This window comes from Silene latifolia, chromosome 9 (assembly GCF_048544455.1).
Source record: "Silene latifolia isolate original U9 population chromosome 9, ASM4854445v1, whole genome shotgun sequence".
Taxonomy (NCBI): Eukaryota; Viridiplantae; Streptophyta; class Magnoliopsida; order Caryophyllales; family Caryophyllaceae; genus Silene; species Silene latifolia.
Genome location: NC_133534.1, coordinates 6,555,906 through 6,577,022, shown reverse-complemented (window position 1 = coordinate 6,577,022; position 21,117 = coordinate 6,555,906). Strand labels below are relative to the sequence as shown.

Here is a 21,117-nt window from a genome sequence, read left to right as displayed (position 1 = left end):
GTGTAATTTTGAGTATGTTATTTGTTCCACATTGAAAAACAATGCGAGTTTGATGATATACTACGTATAAATAGTAGAATTGTCCCACATCAGAAAAATAATCCAAGTTTGGTGAATATATTACTTATAAATAGTAGAATTGTACCACATCGAAAGATTAGTATAAGGTGAGGTGATTATATGATTATAAATAAGAGTTAACCCACGTATATATTAATCTTTTATTTTTTTTAAAAGAGATATTTTAATAATTTGTAAACAAATCATTAGACATAGAATGTAAACATTAAACCCTTATGTTTTTTTTTTGCATTATAAATAAGTTAATTACCCCGTTGCAACGTACGAACATTCAAACTAGTTGAATAAGAAAGGGTACTAATGAGAATACCCAAAATTATTTTTTGTCCTGTTTACAGAATTTAAGCATGCAATATATGCATATACCTTATTGACTGTCGTAGTTTAGCAGAATTCCTGTAGAGTAGACGAGTAGTGGTAGAAGTAGTGCAACTAGATTACAGAATTCACGTACGAAACTATTGAAATGGATATACATTTTGTCCGCGAAAAGGTGGAACGTGGTGAAGTTCGCGTTCGGCATATTCCATCCCAGTATCAAATTGCGGATATCTTCACTAAGGGCCTTCCTTTGGTTCTTTTTGATGATTTTCGAGAGAGTCTCAATGTCCGTGACCCTCCCGTTTCGACGGCGGGGTTGTTATAGAGTATATGTAATTATTTGTAATATCGTTATTATTCGGTAGTTATTTTGTTACCTAATATGTTGTATATGGTTCCGATATCATGTATTTTACGTCTCGCTTGATAATTACAAATGTAATTTATAATTCAAATCCATATAGAAAATGTAATTATGTTTTTTTATAAATCTGGCTAATCTACAATATTAAATTACATACCTGTGCAAAATTGCACGGGTTAAAAACTAATTTGTGTGAAATCGTCATCCCTAATCCCTGACAGCTGATGTGTCAATGTTGTAGCATTACTGTAAGCGTAGTCAGTCTCTCTTGAGAGAAAATGACCGAATTAATAATGTGGACTTGAGAGTAGTTAAATCCCAAAATTGAACACTGTACATGCCTACTCCAGTGCCAGTATCAGTTAGTAGATCCTACAACCAGTTGTACCCAGTTGTATGCTCTAGAATCCGAGCTATATAATAAAGTTTTCGAATTTTGTTTTAAAGAAGTCGAGCTATACCATAAAATTTCTGAACTCACTCACTTAAACATAAAAAAAGCTAACTTTAAGAAAGCTCAAAAAAATTACACATAAGCTCAATAAGATATAACTTGGTTGTATGATACTATTGTACCACTGGAGGTATAATGTTATTTGTGTGCCAGCAGTTAGTAGATCCTACAACCAGTTGTACCCAGTTCTATGCAGGAGCAACTAATGACGGTAGTCTACCTAATACAGGAGCAACTAAGGAGTAATATACAGTGCATATAATTTGGCTCACCATGAGGATAAAATGCACATTACACGACGACCGCATAATACACGCTCATCTTTTGTCGAAAAATGAAATTAGTATTGTACAGTCTCGTACAAAATCTTGTTTGGGAACAAAAACTCAGCGAGTAGTCAATTATTTTGAAAATTTTTATTGCATTGCTGTACTACATTCCGCATTATAGCAATCCTTCCGGTAAGTATTACTGTATAACATTAACAAAAACAGGCATCACCATTTATTTGCAAAGCAACATTAGAATTCGGATTGCACCGGTAAAACATTTCTTCAGCTTCATAATTCACCCTAGTGTGAACAATATAAACAAGATGTGGCAGGGTGATTTCGACAGCCGTTGATATGCATCTCAGAAGTATCAAGTTTCTCTATGAAGATGACTTGATGATACTCACTTAGCGGGCTTCACAAATGACAAACTGAGAGTACCACTGCTTTTGAGCTGATCAAGTTGCTTTTTACCACGCCGAAGCAAGTACTCAATGTAAACAAAGTTCTTGCGATCAACTTGTGTTGCATTGCGATGGAATTCTTGAGATACAATCAACTCCATTTGTCGCCGATCTTCAATTGATTTTGAACGTGCTGCTCGTAGAAATTCTCGGTATAGGCTCAATACTTGTTTCTGCAATCCTGAAAGTTTATAGCCACTGGTGCTTCCCATGGCTTCAGGCTGTTTGCGCATTCGAAATTCCAGACCAGAAAGTCAAATTCGTCAGTTCATCCCAATGTTTTGCATATTACTCCATTCATTCATTCCAATCATTTTTTACAACTTTGATTAAAGTATCCGTCACAAAGAATAGAAAAGGTAAACAAATAACTGAGACGGAGGGAGCAGTTATTAGCAATTGACCAAACAGAACAACCCAATGTGATTCATCCCAAGTAAATAAGTAATCATGTAAATGAAAGCAGAAATTAGGTACAAAAGTAGGGATTTGGGGATCGAATAATTAGAAACTGAAAAACATACTGTAGAGGAATTGAGGAGTTGAGGGATGGGCGTCGGCGAAGGAGGAGGGGGAGAAAAGAGTATTACGTGAGATCTGACAAGCGTAAAGACTGTTACGGCGCAACGACACAACGTACTGGACCAAACCTCTATAGTCTATACTTGGTCACCCAAGTGCCACATGAATTAATACTCGTGTCACCCTATTATTTCATATACGGAGTATAATAGTTTTTTCGTCCCGGTCAATTATTATACTTCCTCCTAATTTAGATAACTCTTTCTATTTATAGGTGGCTCGGGAATTAAGAGTGTTTGAATTAAAAAAGCTAAAACTTTAGACGGATAGACGGATAGTGTCCGTGACGGATAGTGTCCGTCTATAACTGTAGACGGATAGACGGATATTTTGTGCCCAATTGTCAACTGTAGACGGATAGACGTATATTTTGTGCCCAATTGTCAACACAAATTCTCATTATAGACGGATATTATCCGTCTATAACTGTAGCCGGATAGTGTCCCTCATACAAATTAAAATGGATAGTGCAAATGGGTGGGAAATGGATACCCCCACTTGCCCTCCCACTTTATCTATAGCTATAGAGTATAGACGGATAGTGGCCGTCTATAATGAGACGGACTGAATTGCTAATTGTCATACATTATACCTAGGGTTGTAAGTGATCTGTGTCGACTCGTAGAACACTTGGAATCAACTGGGTCATAGCTCGGCTCAAAATCGATCAAAATTTATTTCAAGCATATTCCAAAGTGGTGGCTATGGTTATACTATGCAAATCCGACATGTTAATGTAGCGAGTACAGACAACAATGACAAAAATGGTATTACAACTACAAATCTTAGATGCAATATCTTCAACAATTAGTTGAAGAAGTGAAGCAAATAAATCATTCAGAATGCAATATCATCAACAATTAATCAAGCATATTCAATACATCACAAGTCTATCTGCAATATGACAAAACGCGATTTCTTTCGCTGTCAAGTGAGTTTTCACCAGACAGTGAGTTTTCACCAGACCCTGAATCGTCGCTTTGTCATATTGTAGGACAGTCTTACGCTTGAGTTTAGTTTCTTTTTAACTCATTTCATCTTACTACCACAAACAATTCATAGAAAATCGACCAATAACTTAATCATCATTATAGTTCAATATCAAGCTTGTATGATTCCATCACCATTCAATTATGAGAAGCAAATAACATTTCAAAAACATAAAAAAAGCAAATCAGAAGTATCACAAAGCAGAATCAGAAGCAAATCATAAGCATAGAACAATTCAAAAAAAAAAAAAAAAGCGGAATAAATATCACAAACGGAATCATCTCTAGCCTTTCCAACCACAAAACATGATGAAAATTACAACCAAGCACAAAATCAGGAGGAACAAGCCGTAATCATGAGACCATGGACCAAAATCATGAGAAAGTGAAAGTAGCGCCACTAATCTAAATCAAAGCATCAATCGAAATGATAATAAGAAAGCACAAATCATTACGAAATCAAAATTAAACCAGAAAATCGCAGCACCGACAGGAAAAAATAACTGAAATTAAACAAAATTACAAACGAAAAACAAGAAAATTGCTGCTCGCAACATCGAAATTCCAAAATTAAAGAATTAGGAAACATACATTGATGTTGGTGATACCGAAATTGAGCATAAACCCTAGAAATTTGGGGGTGAAATTGATGTTGGATGGTAATAGGAGAGGGAGCGTGAGGTTGATGTTGTCGATGGAGATTTGGGAATACGGGGGTTGGGAGGGATATTTACTACTCCCTTCAATTGATTATCTTTCCTCTTTTTCTAAGTTTCATTCATTTTTATTAATTTCTCTCTCCTAAAAAATCAACAACTCCCATTACTTTATATATTCTTTATTCATTATTTATTATTATTATTTTCTCTCCCCTATAAACTTTACAACTTACAATACTTTATTCTATTTTATTCCTTCTTTCTTCCCCTTTCTTAATTTTTTTGCCCAAAAAAAGGGAGAAGATAAAAGAAAATTTGAGGGAGTATTCACAAATACTATCCTACAACCAGTTGTATATTAGCATTGTACAACCGCCTCAAAGTTGTCGAGCTTTTATACAAAGTTGTTGAGCTATTTTAAAAAGGGTGTTTATTTTCGCAGTACACATTTTACTCATTACAGTACACATTTGACAAATTTACCCCCTTCATTTCCCACCCTCTACCTCTCAATTGTACTACATGGAGAAAAACTAAAGGAAAAAAAAAAACTTGAATCACGCAGTAGTCATACACCCACCACCACCTCCAACCACCCCTACCACCATGTCTCTTGGCCACCCATCAGCCCGCCGTCAAGCCATCTACCCGATCTCTATTGGCAACCCCAACGCCATTCATTCACCGGCGATCCCACTCCCTCCTTCCACCAACCACACCAGTCACCACCCCATTCTCCTCCATGGTCGAACACATCCACCACACCACTCTTGTCCAGAGTTGTCCTCACGAAGCATGCTTTCCGCCGTACACCACCTATTATGATGACGACCTACCAAGTACCACCCATTCGTCGTCCTTTACCTCTGCCGTCCTCCACTAATGCCACCACCCCAAAAATCAATGTCAAACTTTTAAAATGCTAAATCTTAATTAATACAAAAAGAAAATCTACAAAACGTGAGTGAAACATTTAAATGATTTGCTATTAAGGGATCAAATACAATATTTTAGATTCAAATTATCATCTATTATTGAAAAATTATAATTTGGAAGAATTGGGAGAACTAGGTTTAGTGATTTTTAGTTAGGGGTATGATAATGGAAAAACTTGGGTAAAAAGTACTATAATGAGTAAAATACGTACTGCGAAAATAAATTACGTTTTAAAAATTATTGAGCTATTTTACAAAGTTATTGAGCTTAATAATTATTCTGTTAAACTCAATAACTTTGTATCATAGCTCGATAATTTTGTTAGTAGAGCTCGATAACTTTATAACAAAGTTCAACTATATTGAATAAGTTGTATATACAACCAGTTGTATAATACATTAACTGGGGAGTATTTAGAATGATTGATTTTGTTTAATGTTTGTTATTTGATAGGATTTGTTATAAATCCAAATCCAAATACTGTTTTAGCCCAAACAACAAATTTAGCCCAAATCCAAAGTTTGAAATGAAATTTCCATTCCCAAACAGACCCTAAGGGCTTGCCTGAGATACATCTATGTCCGATGTCTGTTCCGATCCGATCCGAATAGTGCCACTTTGATCGTAAAGAATGTTGTAGGAACCATATGATAAAACGACAAAAACTAGGGTTTAAGCAGGGTTTAGTCTTCTATCCCTCCTATCTTTGACCTTCATCTCAATCTTCATCATCTTCATCTTTGATTTCCTGTAATTTCCAGTTTTTCTGCAAAATTCAACAATAATAATCTTACTCCTTCAATCTACTGCAATCTACCTTAGAAACTCGAGCATCGATTACTGAAGATTCAGCTTTAATACAAGGCAATTATTATACTTGTTGAGTAAATGCCAATGTCAGGAGTAGAAGACTTCATTGTTGAGCAGATTTGTTGTGCAAGCATTCAATGTGTTTTTGTTTATTTGTTTTGTTAAGGATAAAGGTACACGAGGTAGTTGATTATATACAACTACTACAACTACTTTCTAGGTATTACCCAGTGTACAAAGGTGCACATCATATGCTAGTCTATTCATAGTACAAAAGCAGCATACTCTACTTTAGCCTAGGTCATCCTTTTTCCTTCTTCTCGCATTTCCCATGTGCTCCTAGACAAGACTTGATAAGGTGACTTGTTGGTTCTTTACACTCCCCCTCAAGATGAGAGTGAAGGCTTGATGAAACTCCCATCTTGGACAAGAGGTACTCATGTTGAGACACTGGACAAGACTTGGTAAAGATGTCAGCTACCTGTTCCTTAGTGTTAACATAGGAAGTAGTGAGGATCCCTTGCTGGATCTTTTCTCTAATGAAGTGACAGTCCACCTCAATGTGCTTTGTGCGCTCATGATAGACTGGATTGGCGGCAATGGCTAAGGCTGCCTGGTTATCACACTTGAGTTGAGCAGGACCAAGATGTTGCAGCCCTAAATCTTGAAGAAGTTGAAATAACCAGGTTACTTCACAGGTAGTCATAGCCATTGCCCGATATTCAGCTTCAGCAGAAGACCTGGAAACTACAGATTGCTTCTTGGATTTCCATGAAATGGGAGATTGACCCAGGAGAATGCAAAAACCTGTAGTAGACTTGCGACTGAAGGCACAAGAGGCCCAGTCAGAATCACAATAAGCCGTGAGCTTAGGCTGGCCGAGCTCGGCAAAGAGGACACCACTGTCCGGGGCGGACTTGAGATATTTGAGCACTCTACGTCTTTGCTTGCATATGATCGAGAGGTGGGGGCTTGCGAAATTGGCTCGTGGGACCGAGAAAGCAATATCTGGCCTGGTAATAGTTAAGTAGATGAGCTTGCCCACCAATTGTCTGTATGCTTCAGGTTGTGGCAAAGGGGTGCCCTTGCCAGGTTCTAATTTAAGAACTGGATTTACTGGCAACTTCAGGGACTTGGAACCAGCAACATTAAAGGTCTGCAGAAGATCCAGTGTATATTTCTTCTGAGAAAGGAAGATACCTGCTGTGCTCCTTTCAACTTCAAGTCCTAGAAAGTACTTGAGTTCTCCTAAGTCTTTCATGTGAAAAGATGAGTTCAGTTGATCTTTGAGAGCCTGAATTGCAGAAGGATCATCTCCTGCAATGACCATGTCATCCACATACACAAGGACAACAGTGGTGCTGCCATGATGTTGGCGTATAAACAGGGAGTGGTCAGCATGAGACTGTCTGAAATTGCATTGTATGAGGACCTTAGACAGCTTGGAAAACCACTGCCTGGGAGCCTGCTTAAGGCCATAGAGGGACTTGAGTAACTTGCAAGCTTTACCTGCTAGCTGAGGATCACACTCCCCCTGTCCCTGAGTTGACACAACACCATCACAATACCCAGGAGGGAGCTTCATGTACACCTCCTCGTCAAGATCCCCATGTAAAAACGCATTAGCTACATCCATCTGGCAAGTAGACCAGTCTTTCATAGAAATCACAGCAAGAAGAGCCCTGACTGTGGACATCTTAGCTACAGGAGCAAATGTTTCTTCATAGTCTAAGCCATACCTCTGTCTGAAGCCTTGTATGACCAATCTGGCCTTGTGTTTGTCTAGAGTGCCATCAGAATGATACTTGGTCTTGTAAACCCATTTGCAACCTATGGCTTTCCTGCCTTTGGGTAGATCTGTAAGGACCCAGGTGTGGTTAGTGGCCAGAGCTTGCAATTCTGAGTTCATGGCATCAACCCATTTCTGATCTTGAACAGCATCATGGAAATGAGTGGGATCAGGTGTAGTTGTGGCAACTGTGGCAGTGCCTGCAAAGGACCTGACAATGTGTAACTGAGCCACATTGGCCACTGTGGCTGGTGCCATCACAGGGTTATGAACCTCATAGTCCTTAGTCCATTCAGGTGCTTTCCTTGGTTCTCTGAGGCCTGCAACTGGGAGCTGGATCAGCTGAAGTGTTGGGGAGAACAATGTCTGGGACCTCAGGATTAGAAGTAGTGTCATGTGACTCAGGCAAGGATGTGAGAAGAGATATTGGAGGTATGTCCTCCTCGTACATGACCTGTCCTGGAAGAGTGACTGGTTCTGGCAGCAGGGTAGACAGGTGCTTGCCAAAATGCTTAATCTTGCATGGAAAGATAGATTCAAAAAACTTCACATCTCTAGAGACAAAGACAGTCTTCTTGACTATGTCATACACCTTGTACCCTTTTTGTGACAATGGGTATCCTACAAAGATGCAAGGAACCCCCCTTGGTTGAAACTTATCCTTATCTCTGCTTGGATTATAAACCATGGCTAGGCACCCAAAAACTCTGAGCCTGTCATACTGGGGAGGTTTATTGAGCAGTATCTCATAGGGTGTGAGATTGCTAAGTATCTTGGCAGGCAGCCTATTAATGATATAGGCTGCTGTGAGTACACAGTCTCCCCAAAAAGAGAGAGGAAGGCCTGAATTAAACCTGATGGCTCTGCTGATTTCAAGTAAGTGTCTGTGTTTCCTCTCCACAACTCCATTTTGTTGTGGTCTATCTACACAACTGGTTTGTTGCCAGATACCAGTGGAGAGGAGGAATTTCTTGTTGTCCCCCTCAGTGAACTCAAGAGCATTATCAGATCTAAAGATTTTGATACACTTTCCAAATTGAGTTTTGACAAAGGCATAGAATTGAACTAACAATGTGGACACTTCAGACTTATTTGTCATGAGATAGACCCAGGTGGCTCTTGAGTGGTCATCAACTAATGTCAAAAAATACTTGTGTTTATTTCTGGTTTCCTTTCTGTATGGACCCCAGACATCTACATGTACAAGATCAAATATGTGAGGTGATCCGGGTCGTCACGATAGGAAAGGGGAGCTTAGTTTGCTTAGCCATAGAGCAGGTGATGCAAGGTTTGGAGTTGTGTGCAAGTTCAGTGGATGGAATGCAAGGGATATGTTTCAGTTTGCCAAGACTAGCATGACCTAGCCTGAGATGCCAAATACTTTCATTGTTGTCATTAAAATTGAGCAATGCATTACATTGATTGTCAGAGGTACTACAAACATTCAAAATGGTACACTCTGACTCCTGCAGATCTTTACTGTTAACAAAATGAGACTTAAACTTGCAAGGTGTAGAAACAGTCCTAACACTTGCACTAGGTAGAACATTGCTATTATTATTCAATAGGTAGTAGATGCCCCTTTCTTCCCTGCCAAATGCTCTAATCCTCTTGGTATGAGAGTCCTGTATGACACACATATGCTCATAAAATGTCACAATACATTTTTCATCTTTAATGAGTTTTTGTACTGATAAGAGGTTGTGTTTGAAAGTTGGGACATAGAGTACTTTGGTCAGTGTCAGGCCATTGTCCAACTGAAATATACCATAATGAGAGACTACAGAAGTAATCCCATTGGGTAGATTGATTTTTGGCTTTGAAATAAATTCTTTGCAATGTTGCAGGAGTCCTAGATCAGAAATCATATGATCTGAGGCTCCTGAGTCTATTATCCAGTTAAAGGATCTTTTGTTTGGACAGGTTAAAGTAGAGAGAGCCTTACCTGCAAAGTTGGCTTCCATTTCATCCTCGATTTGGGATAAGCCATTCCCTTTGCCTTTTGATTACTCATCACCGCTCAAATTGAGTGTTGTCATGGATATGGACCACGACACATTAGTCATCTCCTCATCTCCTCCAAAGTATGTGCGGCATGAGCGACCATCTTTCCTTTGTTTGGGTGGCGTTGGAACTTTCCTCTCTGCATTCCGGATCGTAACCTCTTGATGCGGCTCCGAGTTGCCCCTTCCTTTGGCTTGTCGAGTTCGAGGTGCGGGGAAGTATTGGTGCATTGGATGTCCAACAGATACCCTATAACTCTCCAAGAACATGAACGAGTGTCCTTTCTTTTTACACTTGTTGCGAGAAGGTACATTCTCTTCACTTCTTTGGTTAGCATAAAATGCGAGTTTTCGGCTTCCATTTTCATCGAGCCCTTGTAATTTTTCCTCTGAGATTCTTCCTGTTGTAGGATAGCAGCAGCTTCCTCTACACTTGGAAGGGGAGACATCATCAGGATATTACTCCTTAAAGTGGAGTAAGATGGATTGAGCCCATTGAAGAATTGAAACAGCCTTCTTTCATCTTGCTCCTTGTGGTGAGCATCCAACCAGGCATTGATTTCTGCTGTCATTTGACTGATGGGAGGCCAGTCATTCATGAGCTCAACATTTTGCCACAATATCCTAAGTTCTGTGAAGTATTCACAGATACTTTTGTCTCCTTGTTCCAGGTCATAGAGCTCTTTGTTGAGCCTGAATTTGCGAGCACCATTGCTCACGTGAAACGCCTTTGGAGATAATCCCGGATCTCGCTGCGGTGGAGGAGTACATCACGGATCTCCCGATCCGAGGCTCCATATTGTGGAGTAGCCAAGCTATGGTGACTATTGCGGTGATCCAGCCGCTTCTCTCGATGGATCATTTGTGGGTTTCTTCACCACACCTGTCAACAGACCCAACTTCCTCTTGATGCTAATTGCAATCTCCATCTGACGTTTCCACTCATAGTAGTTGTCAATTCCAGAGAGCTTATTGTCTACCACAATGGGGTGAGCACTCTCAGCTGGATGCAAGTACAGTGGGTCAGATGATTCAAGGATGGCATTAGCAGTGGGTACCACAACATTGTTGTTTGAGTTATCAGTGATTATTGTGTTTTCAAGGTTTTCCATACTTAGAGTGTTAATTGTTTTTCAAAGAGAGAAAGGAAGAAGAAGTTTGGTGCAAGTTCTTCTTACTGCAAACTCAGCTTTATATAGACTGAGTGAGCCTCTTTGTTCTTGCAGTAAATGCTCAACAAGATTGGTTATCCGTCTCCTCAATCCCATGGCTCTGATACCATGTTGAGTAAATGCCAATGTCAGGAGTAGAAGACTTCATTGTTGAGCAGATTTGTTGTGCAAGCATTCAATGTGTTTTTGTTTATTTGTTTTGTTAAGGATAAAGGTACACGAGGTAGTTGATTATATACAACTACTACAACTACTTTCTAGGTATTACCCAGTGTACAAAGGTGCACATCATATGCTAGTCTATTCATAGTACAAAAGCAGCATACTCTACTTTAGCCTAGGTCATCCTTTTTCCTTCTTCTCGCATTTCCCATGTGCTCCTAGACAAGACTTGATAAGGTGACTTGTTGGTTCTTTACAATACTCGCATTCAGTTTGTACGAATTATTTGTTTTGATCAGGTATTTACAATTTGATTTTGAATAATGTCTTACTCATTTTCGCTTGTGAATTTGTATGATTTTTTGATTGATTTGCGAATTGTTCTTGCACAATTGAAGTATGAGTTTAAAGATATGGATGATTGTTTGATTACATAAGAAATTGAGATGATTAATTGTGAATTATGTGACATTGAAGGATCATCGTAGCTGGAATTAATCAATTTTTGCGTTTCGCTTGCAGTAACGTCTTTTTTGTGCAAATTAAGCTGAAAGGCAGGGCCTTAATGGTTTTGTTAGAATATAAAACCGATCTTGGGACTCCAACCAATCTGTCGACATGTACTTCCTCCGTCCAGGTCATTTGCTTACCTATTTTATATTAGGGTGTCTCATTCATTTGTTTACGTTTCCATATTAGGAAGACTTCTTACTTGTTATCTACTAAGAGTACTAACCACTACCACAAATAGTCACCTCCCTTTTGTTTGTCTTTGTCGCAAAACCAAAGGTAAACAAATGACCGGGACGAAGGGAGTACTTGTTTTGTTTCTTCTCTTAGTCTACCCTAGAGTGATCTTAGACGGTTGTAGTTACTAAAAACAATTGAACATTACGAAAAACAATTCAAAAACATTCCTCCGTGAAGACGCTCTTGGAGAGCGACAGCCTCTTGTTTTCGGGGTTTACACCCTTTACTAGGACTAGGAAAAAAAACACTAGCAACCATTAACCAGGAGTCATGATAAACAGCTAACATTTTCTAACAGGTGTGAGGAACTCACTGCGGTTACTAAGTAAAACTGGCTGTAACTTTGAGTAGCTGATTGAACTGATTCAAATTGAATCCTAGCTGATATCAGCAGAAACATTACCCCCATAGAAACATTACCTCGATGCAGGACGTTTCTGCAAACAGCGGGGGTAAAGGGTTGAATGTACGCAAGCTATACCCCTATGTTCACAACACAGAGAGACTATTTTTGGTTGAATCATAATATAGATTCCGTCAAAGCTACTCCACAATACAAATAGAGCGGGTAATGAATTATTTTGCTTTTTTTTTTTTTTTGTCATAATCTACAATAAAAAATAGTGAGTTTTTGTATCCAATGCAATCAGAAACAAATCTAACTCTAACTGATATATTTACTTTATGCTAGAAACCAGTTTCACACCCTTATCGTCTTCACAAGGCCTCATGAAAGGAAAGAGAGCAGTGATGTTGACACTTGTATTTGTCCCACACACCAACTTGGGGGGATAGTGAAAACAAGGTTCCATTGACAATGCGTGTTTACAAGATGGATTTGAGATGTTCTGAGCTTCTTCGAAATTGTCTAGAATCCACGGCTTCATTGCTCCTAAACTATGTGCCACATAACCAAAAGTAGATCCCCAGCTAGTAACTAACGCATCAGACAAACTCAGTAGATATATCTCAACCCATGCTTTGAAGTCATGTTCTTGGTTATCGTATTTTTGGTGCTCCTCATGGCTTGGTTGATATACCTCTATAACTTGTCCGGAATCGTTGGAGCTATTCTCGTACATATCTTTCAAACTTTCGCCATATATTGGGTATAAAGAAGCCACCAGTACGGCCTTGCTGAGCACGCTCTGGCTCTTTCTGTTCACGGGCCTCTGCCCTGTTTTTGGTAGTAGATTATGTGCCTGTGTACATGATAAAATTTCACTGAGGACAGTTTTACTTGGAGTTTGTTCAGGATGAAATACCCTTATCTGAAGTCCAACTTTTTGATCTGCCTGTTCTAAATTAGCTTGATAGGACGCGACTATCGTTTCCCATGCCTCATTTGAAGGCTGGAAAAGATAATTGCCTAACAAATTAAATATTGCATCTTTCTCTGGAAACAGTTCGCTTAATTCTTCTTGGAAGGTTGATATCATGTACAGAGAAGGAACCAAATACTGGTCTGATTCGATAATCAATGCAGGAACTCCATGGAGAAGGTCTTGGCTGCTGTCACAATGAAAAATGTCTATATTGTCCTGGCCCCACCCGTATCTTAAATCAACATGTACAATCAACTGTCCTGAGTTCTCGTCCATTGTTGAACTGCTTTTCACCAAGTTTCCGAAGATGGTAATATTTTCATTTCTTTCTGCATTGTTGCCACCATGGATTATTTTTCGAAAATCCTCTGAAAGTAGCCAAGTTGAGTTTGGAAATGGCTCGCAATATAGACGGGTCATTGCATCTTTGCTGAAATCCACCAGGAGGACTCGGTTCGTGAGGAGTCCATATAGAAATGCTGAAGCCAAACTAAGCATCCTATTTCCCAAGCCATTCGCAGGTTTCCAGACCACATATCTACATGGATTGCTGAAGTTTGTTTGATTCCTATACTTGGTGAGCTCTTTCATGGCTACCTTGTATGATTCGGTATTTGGTCCACATTGTGTGTGAAGATATTCATACTCCCTTACTTTTGAAATGAGGTATGAGGAAGGATTATGGGGTGAAGGCTTTCGGTACTTAAGCGATTCATACCTGCTAATGCATGATTTTGGGTCGAATTTAGTAGTATCTATGAGAATGTCCGGTAATATCTTCGTTGTTCTAGTATTATCTGATCCTTCGAAAGAAATACTACTTGATCCTGGTAAAGAAGAGGGTGGTTTGAATCATTGCCCTTGAATATACTTCTGAAACTATATACAAATATACTCGACAACATTACTTCAGTTCCTCTAGCTTCTGTCTATGGCATCATATGTACACAATCTTACCAATGCGATGTGAATCTAGAGGGTTTTTGGATGACACGATGAAAATTGTGTCCATAAAATGTGACTTAAGTTTTTATGCTGGCTGCCACAGACCTACCACAACCCCCCTCCTTTCTCTGGGCTTGGGACCGGCAGTGAATGCCCGAAAACACTCACAAGCGGAGTTCTGTGAGCCTTCACATTTTTTATTTATTTATTTTTGACAACGGAGCCTTCACATTTTAAGGCTCTGATGTTGTTGTTGTTGATGAAAATTGTGGTGATTAACTGCTACTTCATAGTGCAAGTCTATAAGAAGCACAAACATTTTATCGAACGAGTTTTCTTGATTTCATCATATATTAAGCCATTAGATAATGATTATTTGGCTTTATTCGAAATGAAAAATATCTCCCCTTAAGTTGATTGTTGTAATTGAGGTGAGAAATATTTACCTTCTGCAGGGCTGTGAAATAGAGGAAAGACAGAGTAGTCATGGTAGATGGTGATCACCATTATTGCAGCAGATGATGCCAGAATGCATACAATCACTGCTGCTGTCAATCTTGAAAATGTTCCCTCAGCTATTGTGGAATTTCCCGTCATTGAAGCGCCAGAATTATGCTGGTATTTCTGCATTAAAGACATAATTAACGACTTATAATAACGCTGTACGATAAATTATGGAAGACATGATCATGGTTTAAACATCAATGTCTTAAAAACTCACCATGTCTGACCTTTCTGCAATTTACATTTATACAGTCAAAAACAAAGAGAGTAGGTTTAATGTATCTTAAAATGATAGAACTGCATTCTCTATTCTGGCAGACTTGTCTACTTCTCAACAGGAACTTGTTCTTAAATTCAATGCATACCTCTGTAGAGCTTTTTAATAGTCAGAGCAACAGGGTGCGGTTTTTCAGCGGAGAAACAGGCAACAATGATATCTTACAGTAAGTTTCCTGAAACTAGCATTATGTGCAGGAAAAATAAATCATACTCCTTCCGTCTCAGTTTATGGATTACAGTTAACAAGACTGCAACGTGCATGTTACTGCAGTTTAGAATTGCATTCCTTACAAAATCCTTTAATTATTAGATATAGATATCATTTTCTTATATAACATTGCTGTCGCGTCCTTATCAGTAGTCATTCTTCAATCACAGGTGTTATACAAGTAAACATCAGTTAAAATTAATTAGTAGGAATCTTGTTTGAGTTTGCTTGCGTTCACCTTCAGCCTACTAAGTTATCAACCTTACGTGAGGAGAAACATTCAGAAGCCCAAGGTTTGAACCATGCGGTTCAGGGTTGAGTCACGTCAAGCTTACCTTGAACTGAACGACTCCGATATAAGACCGACCTACACGGCTACACATAAAAATTTAATCCTTATTATTGTTACATCATCGTCTATTGCGCATAAGCTTATCGAGACTCGAGACGACAATTTTCATTTCGCTATGTGGCAGTTCGTGTGGTTTTCTGTTATTCCTTTTCATAGCTTGAACCAAACAGTCAGGAGAATAAAATGTTCTCCCTTCAGTTTCTATGTATCCCTTCTTGAATCTTGACAAAGCGTTTGAATTATACATGTACATCAGATGATATAATGTTTGAGCAATAGCATAAAGTTTTTGAGTTTTAATTTAAAGCTTTTGAGTTTTATTATAAAGTTTTTGAGTTCATTTTCTTAAAAATTAATCTCAAAAAATTACATTATAACTCAAAAAATTACATATAAGCTCAGAAAAATTTAATTTTTTACGTCATAAAATTAAAATGTAATTTATAAACTCTATAGAACTCGAAAAAAATACACAAAAACTCAAAAATTCATTGAGTGTGAGGTAGTACATTTGATGTACAATTCTTTTTCTCAGCGTTTAGAGACCAAAGTTCAATTTCTGCCGGCAACATTTTATATTTTTATCTACATGGCCACATGGGCAACATGGCTTGTTTTTTCGAAACTCGACACTATTTAAAACCATTTTTCGTTAAATAAGCTGCCTCGAGCCCATTTTGCTAATCATTTTTAATTTTAGTGTTCTAAATAATTTAAGGGTTTTTCTAACCTTATATATTGTATATATAATTATAAAAGTACAATATTTAATTAGTTTTGTAAAAATATAGAAATTAAATTTGAAGTAAAAATTCAAATTTTATAAGACTCCTAAATGCTAATTAATTAAAATCTAACCGTTAAATTAATGATAACCGATATTACAACATATAAAGAAATAAAGTTATATAGGTAAAAGTTAATCATGTATTTATCATAAAAAAATCTTTAAATTGCATCATATAATATTTATATTACCAATTCTTATTTAAGACCGTATTAACTTAAGACAGCTATCGTGCCTGATTAAAATAGTGATGGAAATAAAAGAAGATTGTGAGCGGTCTTGAACTAAGTCAGTCTAATGGTGCCATGAGGGTGCCACTGTTGTTCAAGCATCTATTCAAATCGGTGAAGCTATATCATGAGGTATTTCTGAGCGCAATGCTTTTGATGTTGTCATACTTTCTCTGTCATGTTTTTTTTTTTTTTTTTTTCTATGATGCTTGTTTTTGAGAATGCTTGAGAATGTTATTACTTTGTTACTGTATTCAATTCATAAATCTTTGTTTGAGTTATCCCAAAGATTGCTACTCTGTTGGACAAAAGGGCTGGCAGAATTTCTCGTCTTATAATGTACTCGTCGTATAGGTCATTATCACTTTATCAGTAGAAGTGTCTGCAACTCTGCATTGTCCAACTCACTTTCAAGAAATTCTTATATCAGTAGATATATCTCAACCCATGCTTTGAAGTCATGGTCTTGGTTATTATACTCCTGGTGCTCCTCGTGACTTGGTTGATATACCTCTATAACTTGTCCGGTAGCATTGGAACTATTCCCATACATATCTTTCAAACTTTCACCATATATCGAGTATAAAGAAGCCACCAGTATGGCCTTGCTCTTCAAGGACCTTTGCCTTGTAGTAGTGTTATTTGCGTCTATTTTCGGTAGTAGATTATGTGCCCATGTACACGATAAAATCTCACCGAGGACAGTTTTAGTTGGAGTTTCTTTGTGGGTGAAATACCCTTATCTGAAGTCCAACTTTCTGATCTGCCTGTTCTAAATTAGCTTGATAGGATGCGGTTATCGTTTCCCATGCCTCATTTGAAGGTTGGAAAACATAATTGCCCAACAAATTAAAGATTGCATCTTTATCTGGAAACAGTTTGCTTAACTCTTTCTGAAAGGAGGATATCATGTACAGAGAAGGAACAAAATACTGATCTGATTCGATAATCAATGCAGGAACTCTTTGGAGAAGCTCTTGGCTGCTATCACAATGGAAAATGTCTATATTACCCTGGTTCCTCTAGCTCTTGTCTATGGCATCTTGTGTACACAATCTTACCAGTGCGGTGTGAATGTTACCCCTTATGTTTATTTTTGTAATATTGAGGTGAGAAATATTTACCTTCTGCAGGGCTGTGAAATAGGGGAAAGGCATTGTAATCATGGTAGATGGTGATCACCATTATTGCAGCAGATGATGCCAGAATGCATACAGTCACTGCTGATATCAATCTTGAAGTTGTACTCTCAGCTGTTATGGAATTTCCCGTCATTGAATCGCCAGAGTTATGCTGGTATTTCTGCATTCAAGACATAATTAACGATTTGTAATAACGTGTTATGATAAATTATGGAAGACATGATCATGGTTTAAACATCAATGTCTTAAAATCTCGCCATGTCTGACATTTCTGCAGTTTACATGGTGCGATTTTTCTGAGGAGAAACAAGCTAGAATGATATCTTACAGTAAGTTTCCTGAACTAGCATTGTGTGCAGGACATAAATGATGCTCTTTCCGTCTCAGATAATGCATTACAATTAACAAGATTGACGCGTCTTTATCAGTAGCAATTCTTCAATGGCAGGTATTATACAAGTAAACATCAACTAATTTAATCAGAAATTTTGTTCGAGTTTGCTGGCAAGTGCAGCTTCAACCTACTAAATTATCAACCTTGAGGAGAAACATTCAGATGCCGAAGGCTTGCACACTGCAAATAAATTGAACCAGTCGACAATTTTCAATCCTAAGACGGATTTGAGGAGTTTTGAACCATGCGGTTCAGGGTTGAGTCGCGTCTAAGCTAAGCTTCAACTGAACGGCTCGAATATAAGACCGACCTACACAAAAAGCAAATTGAGTATATTATATCGGTTTTTTCTAACGTGTGCCCTTATTATTGTTAAAAAATTAATTTCGGTTTGTGGCAGTTGGTGTGGACTGGAGTTTCAATATCATTATTCCCTTTTATAGCTGGAACCAAACAGGTAGGAGATAAAAGGTTCTTCCATTTTTTTTCTATGTATCCTTTGTGCAATTTTTTCGTTACCTCTGCACGAATTAAACCCTAGCTTAATTGTATTAAAAATGCACCAAGTCACAAGATTATTCTTGGCAAAACGTTGGGAATGAAAGGAGTACGATTCACTTCTTGCCAATAACATTTTATGTACATGAGTAACATGATGTGTTTGTTCGAAATCGAGCTTTTCTTTATCGGCAAATTCTTGTGAAAAATGTAACCGGTGATAAGTGATAATTTTAGTTAATAACATTTGATCATGGTGACATTTTATTAAAAAAATGTTGATATTTTCTGATTTGAAAAATAAGATCGTCTAAAGAGTGACCTAATCTTTTTCATTTAATCATGTGTTTTTCTTTTTTGACAGTGACGGGCTATTGGCTACATCTTTTCGAGTGACTCGAGAGTTCATAAAGTGATGCTTTTTTATTTTTATTTTCCAATAGATCGTTTTAACAAAATCTTCGGCTTGAAAAACAAAATTTGCTTTTGGATTTCGTAGCTATAAATTATAATCGGTAAATTTTTTTTTTCGAAAAAGAGGGTATACCGTACCCCTTATAAAATGAACAAACATAGAAGTACCATATAAAATGTTCCACTTAAATGTTTTTTTTTTGTGTGTCAACGGAAGAGTTATAATAGCGATTTTGATGCTGATATGATTCGAATCCACAGATCATAAATACCACTTCTCGTGTTACCAATTAAATTATTGACATCTTAACATCCCACTTTAATGTTGATGGGGCATATTCTGCACCGCTGACCAAGTCAACATACTGAGCAAGGTCAAAGATACCTCAAAGAAAGTCAATCGGCTTAGACTGCTAGCCGATCTGACATCGGCTGTCGGCTGGTCTCGGCATGGCAACCGCCCGGGACACATACCCGCGTACTCATATCCAAGACCCCTCGGCGGTGAGCCAACATGGCCGCCGGCCTGCCATAGGTCCCTCGGCCGAGGGGTAGATCAGTCTTTCCACTTACTAGCCACTTGGCCACTACGTGACAAAAGGTGAAAGCTTATAAATACTCCTCAACCTTCATTGAGGAGGGGATCCACAACTTGACCTAATATCACACATAAACTGGTATTATCTTCCTCATCTCTCTACAATAGATTGCTCTAAATAACATACAACTTAATCCTTTAAGTTTACTGACTTGAGCGTCGGAGTGGGTACGCTTGGCACAAAGCCAAGCCCTCGCCTTCGTTCATTGTTGCGGGGAGAGGCCGAGAGGAACGGTAAAGGCAAGAAGAATCCAACCAAAGACATTATTCTACGAGCCAAGGGTGGTAACGAATACCGCTCCGAATTACACCCGAACAATTGGCGCCGTCTCGTGGAAGACACTAGAAGCTAGTCACATTCATTCCCAAACAAAAAAAAACCAACAAAAACCCACCCCAAAAGCTAAGAAAATGTCGAAACAACAAGACGCAGATCGAATCCGACGAAACCGCATTCTACCAGGATGATACCTTGAACAATTCGAGTCATGCACCCTCCACCGGTGGAGTAATCCAACCGGAGTTCGGGATGCCAATAATACCGACACGCACTTAGCGCTATTTGCCAACTAACCAGTCACCATCATGGGACATGTGGTTGACGTAGCAAAACTGAAAATGCTCCTGGACCTAATTACTAATACGCCTGCTCACACTGTCACGCCGACAAGAGCGGCGGAAACTGTCCAGGGAACCAGGGCCCAAAACGTGACTCCGAGAAATTTGAACGGAGCACTAGGAGAAGCTGACCCAGCCAAGTCGCCGGGGGAGCCCAAAGTGGGCGCGGTAGACCTAAGTCCTTCCCATACTCATGGGAGGACAGCGTCCCCGCCGCACGAACGAGGCTTACCCCAAAGGAGTCAGAGGAGTCCGACTCAGCAGAGTTGGAGGAGAAGTCCAAGTCGAAGAAGGAGTCCTTCCCGCTACGAGGGGAGGAGCCGGACTAGGAATGCGAGGAGCCGGTCGCCGGCTCGCCGCGTATAGTTCGACACGTGGTCAGACAGCCCCTCAGCGCCTACGTCCTAGAGATCCAGGTGCCAACCAAGCTCAAGCTGCCACCTCTATCATACAAAGGAGATAGTGATCCAGCCGACCACGCTGAGGCTTTCGAGTCTTACATGTCGGTGTGGGAGCAACCCGATGAGGTCTCAGTGCCGAGTTTTCCCAACAACTCGCATGGGATGGCTCAAAGTCGGTACAAGGGGCTCCCCGACGGCTCGGTATATTATTACGCCGACCTAAGGGACGCCTTTCTAGCCCAGTACTCTTGCAATAAGAGGAGGGCCGTGGAGACGTCAGACCTCCTAACTATCAAACAGGAGGGGGGCGAGACTCTACGAAGCTATGTGAAGAGGTTCGACGGAAAGGTTCAAAGAGATTCGAGAAATTAATCCCGAATTGGCGGCTTTCAACCGATGAAAGGTCTCCCAAGGGGAGAATTAAAAAATGAGTTCATCAAGTGCGGAGGCCTGGGGTCCGGACGCCGCTAGGAAGTTGGGCCGATCAAGCCATCAAGGTAGAGGACTATCACAAGACCCGGGTAGGCCCCAGGCGAGGCCGAGCACTCGAAAAGAAGAGCGCCGGAGGACAACCCGGATGAGAGACGCCGTGATAACAACGACTCACGGTCCGA

At 39.2% G+C, this 21,117-nt stretch overlaps 1 protein-coding gene and 1 long non-coding RNA gene across 7 annotated transcripts; one reads left to right on the top strand and one right to left on the bottom strand.

Annotated features, from left to right (window-relative positions):
- Positions 1–1,560: 1,560 nt before the first annotated feature.
- Positions 1,561–4,269, bottom strand: LOC141598901 (succinate dehydrogenase assembly factor 1, mitochondrial). Its single transcript, XM_074418715.1, has 2 exons — positions 4,119–4,269; positions 1,561–2,177 (listed from the first exon to the last, which is right to left on the bottom strand). The coding sequence occupies exons 1-2, from the start codon at positions 4,146–4,148 to the stop codon at positions 1,896–1,898; spliced, it is 312 nt and encodes a 103-aa protein (XP_074274816.1). The 5' UTR covers positions 4,149–4,269; the 3' UTR covers positions 1,561–1,895.
- A 6,656-nt stretch (positions 4,270–10,925) lies between these two features.
- On the top strand, positions 10,926–18,685 carry LOC141598899 (uncharacterized). 6 transcript variants are annotated; one of them, XR_012523661.1, is made up of 10 exons: positions 10,926–11,357; positions 11,581–11,695; positions 13,295–13,710; positions 14,534–14,696; positions 14,901–15,025; positions 16,457–16,570; positions 17,397–17,485; positions 17,572–17,734; positions 17,858–17,909; positions 18,029–18,685. It is a non-coding gene; the product is annotated as an uncharacterized LOC141598899 (long non-coding RNA). The 6 variants fall into 6 exon arrangements; XR_012523660.1 differs by having other exon boundaries at positions 13,295–13,443; positions 13,578–13,710; positions 17,397–17,734; positions 18,029–18,684; XR_012523659.1 differs by having other exon boundaries at positions 13,295–13,443; positions 13,545–13,710; positions 17,397–17,734; positions 18,029–18,684.
- The last annotated feature ends 2,432 nt before the right edge of the window (positions 18,686–21,117 follow it).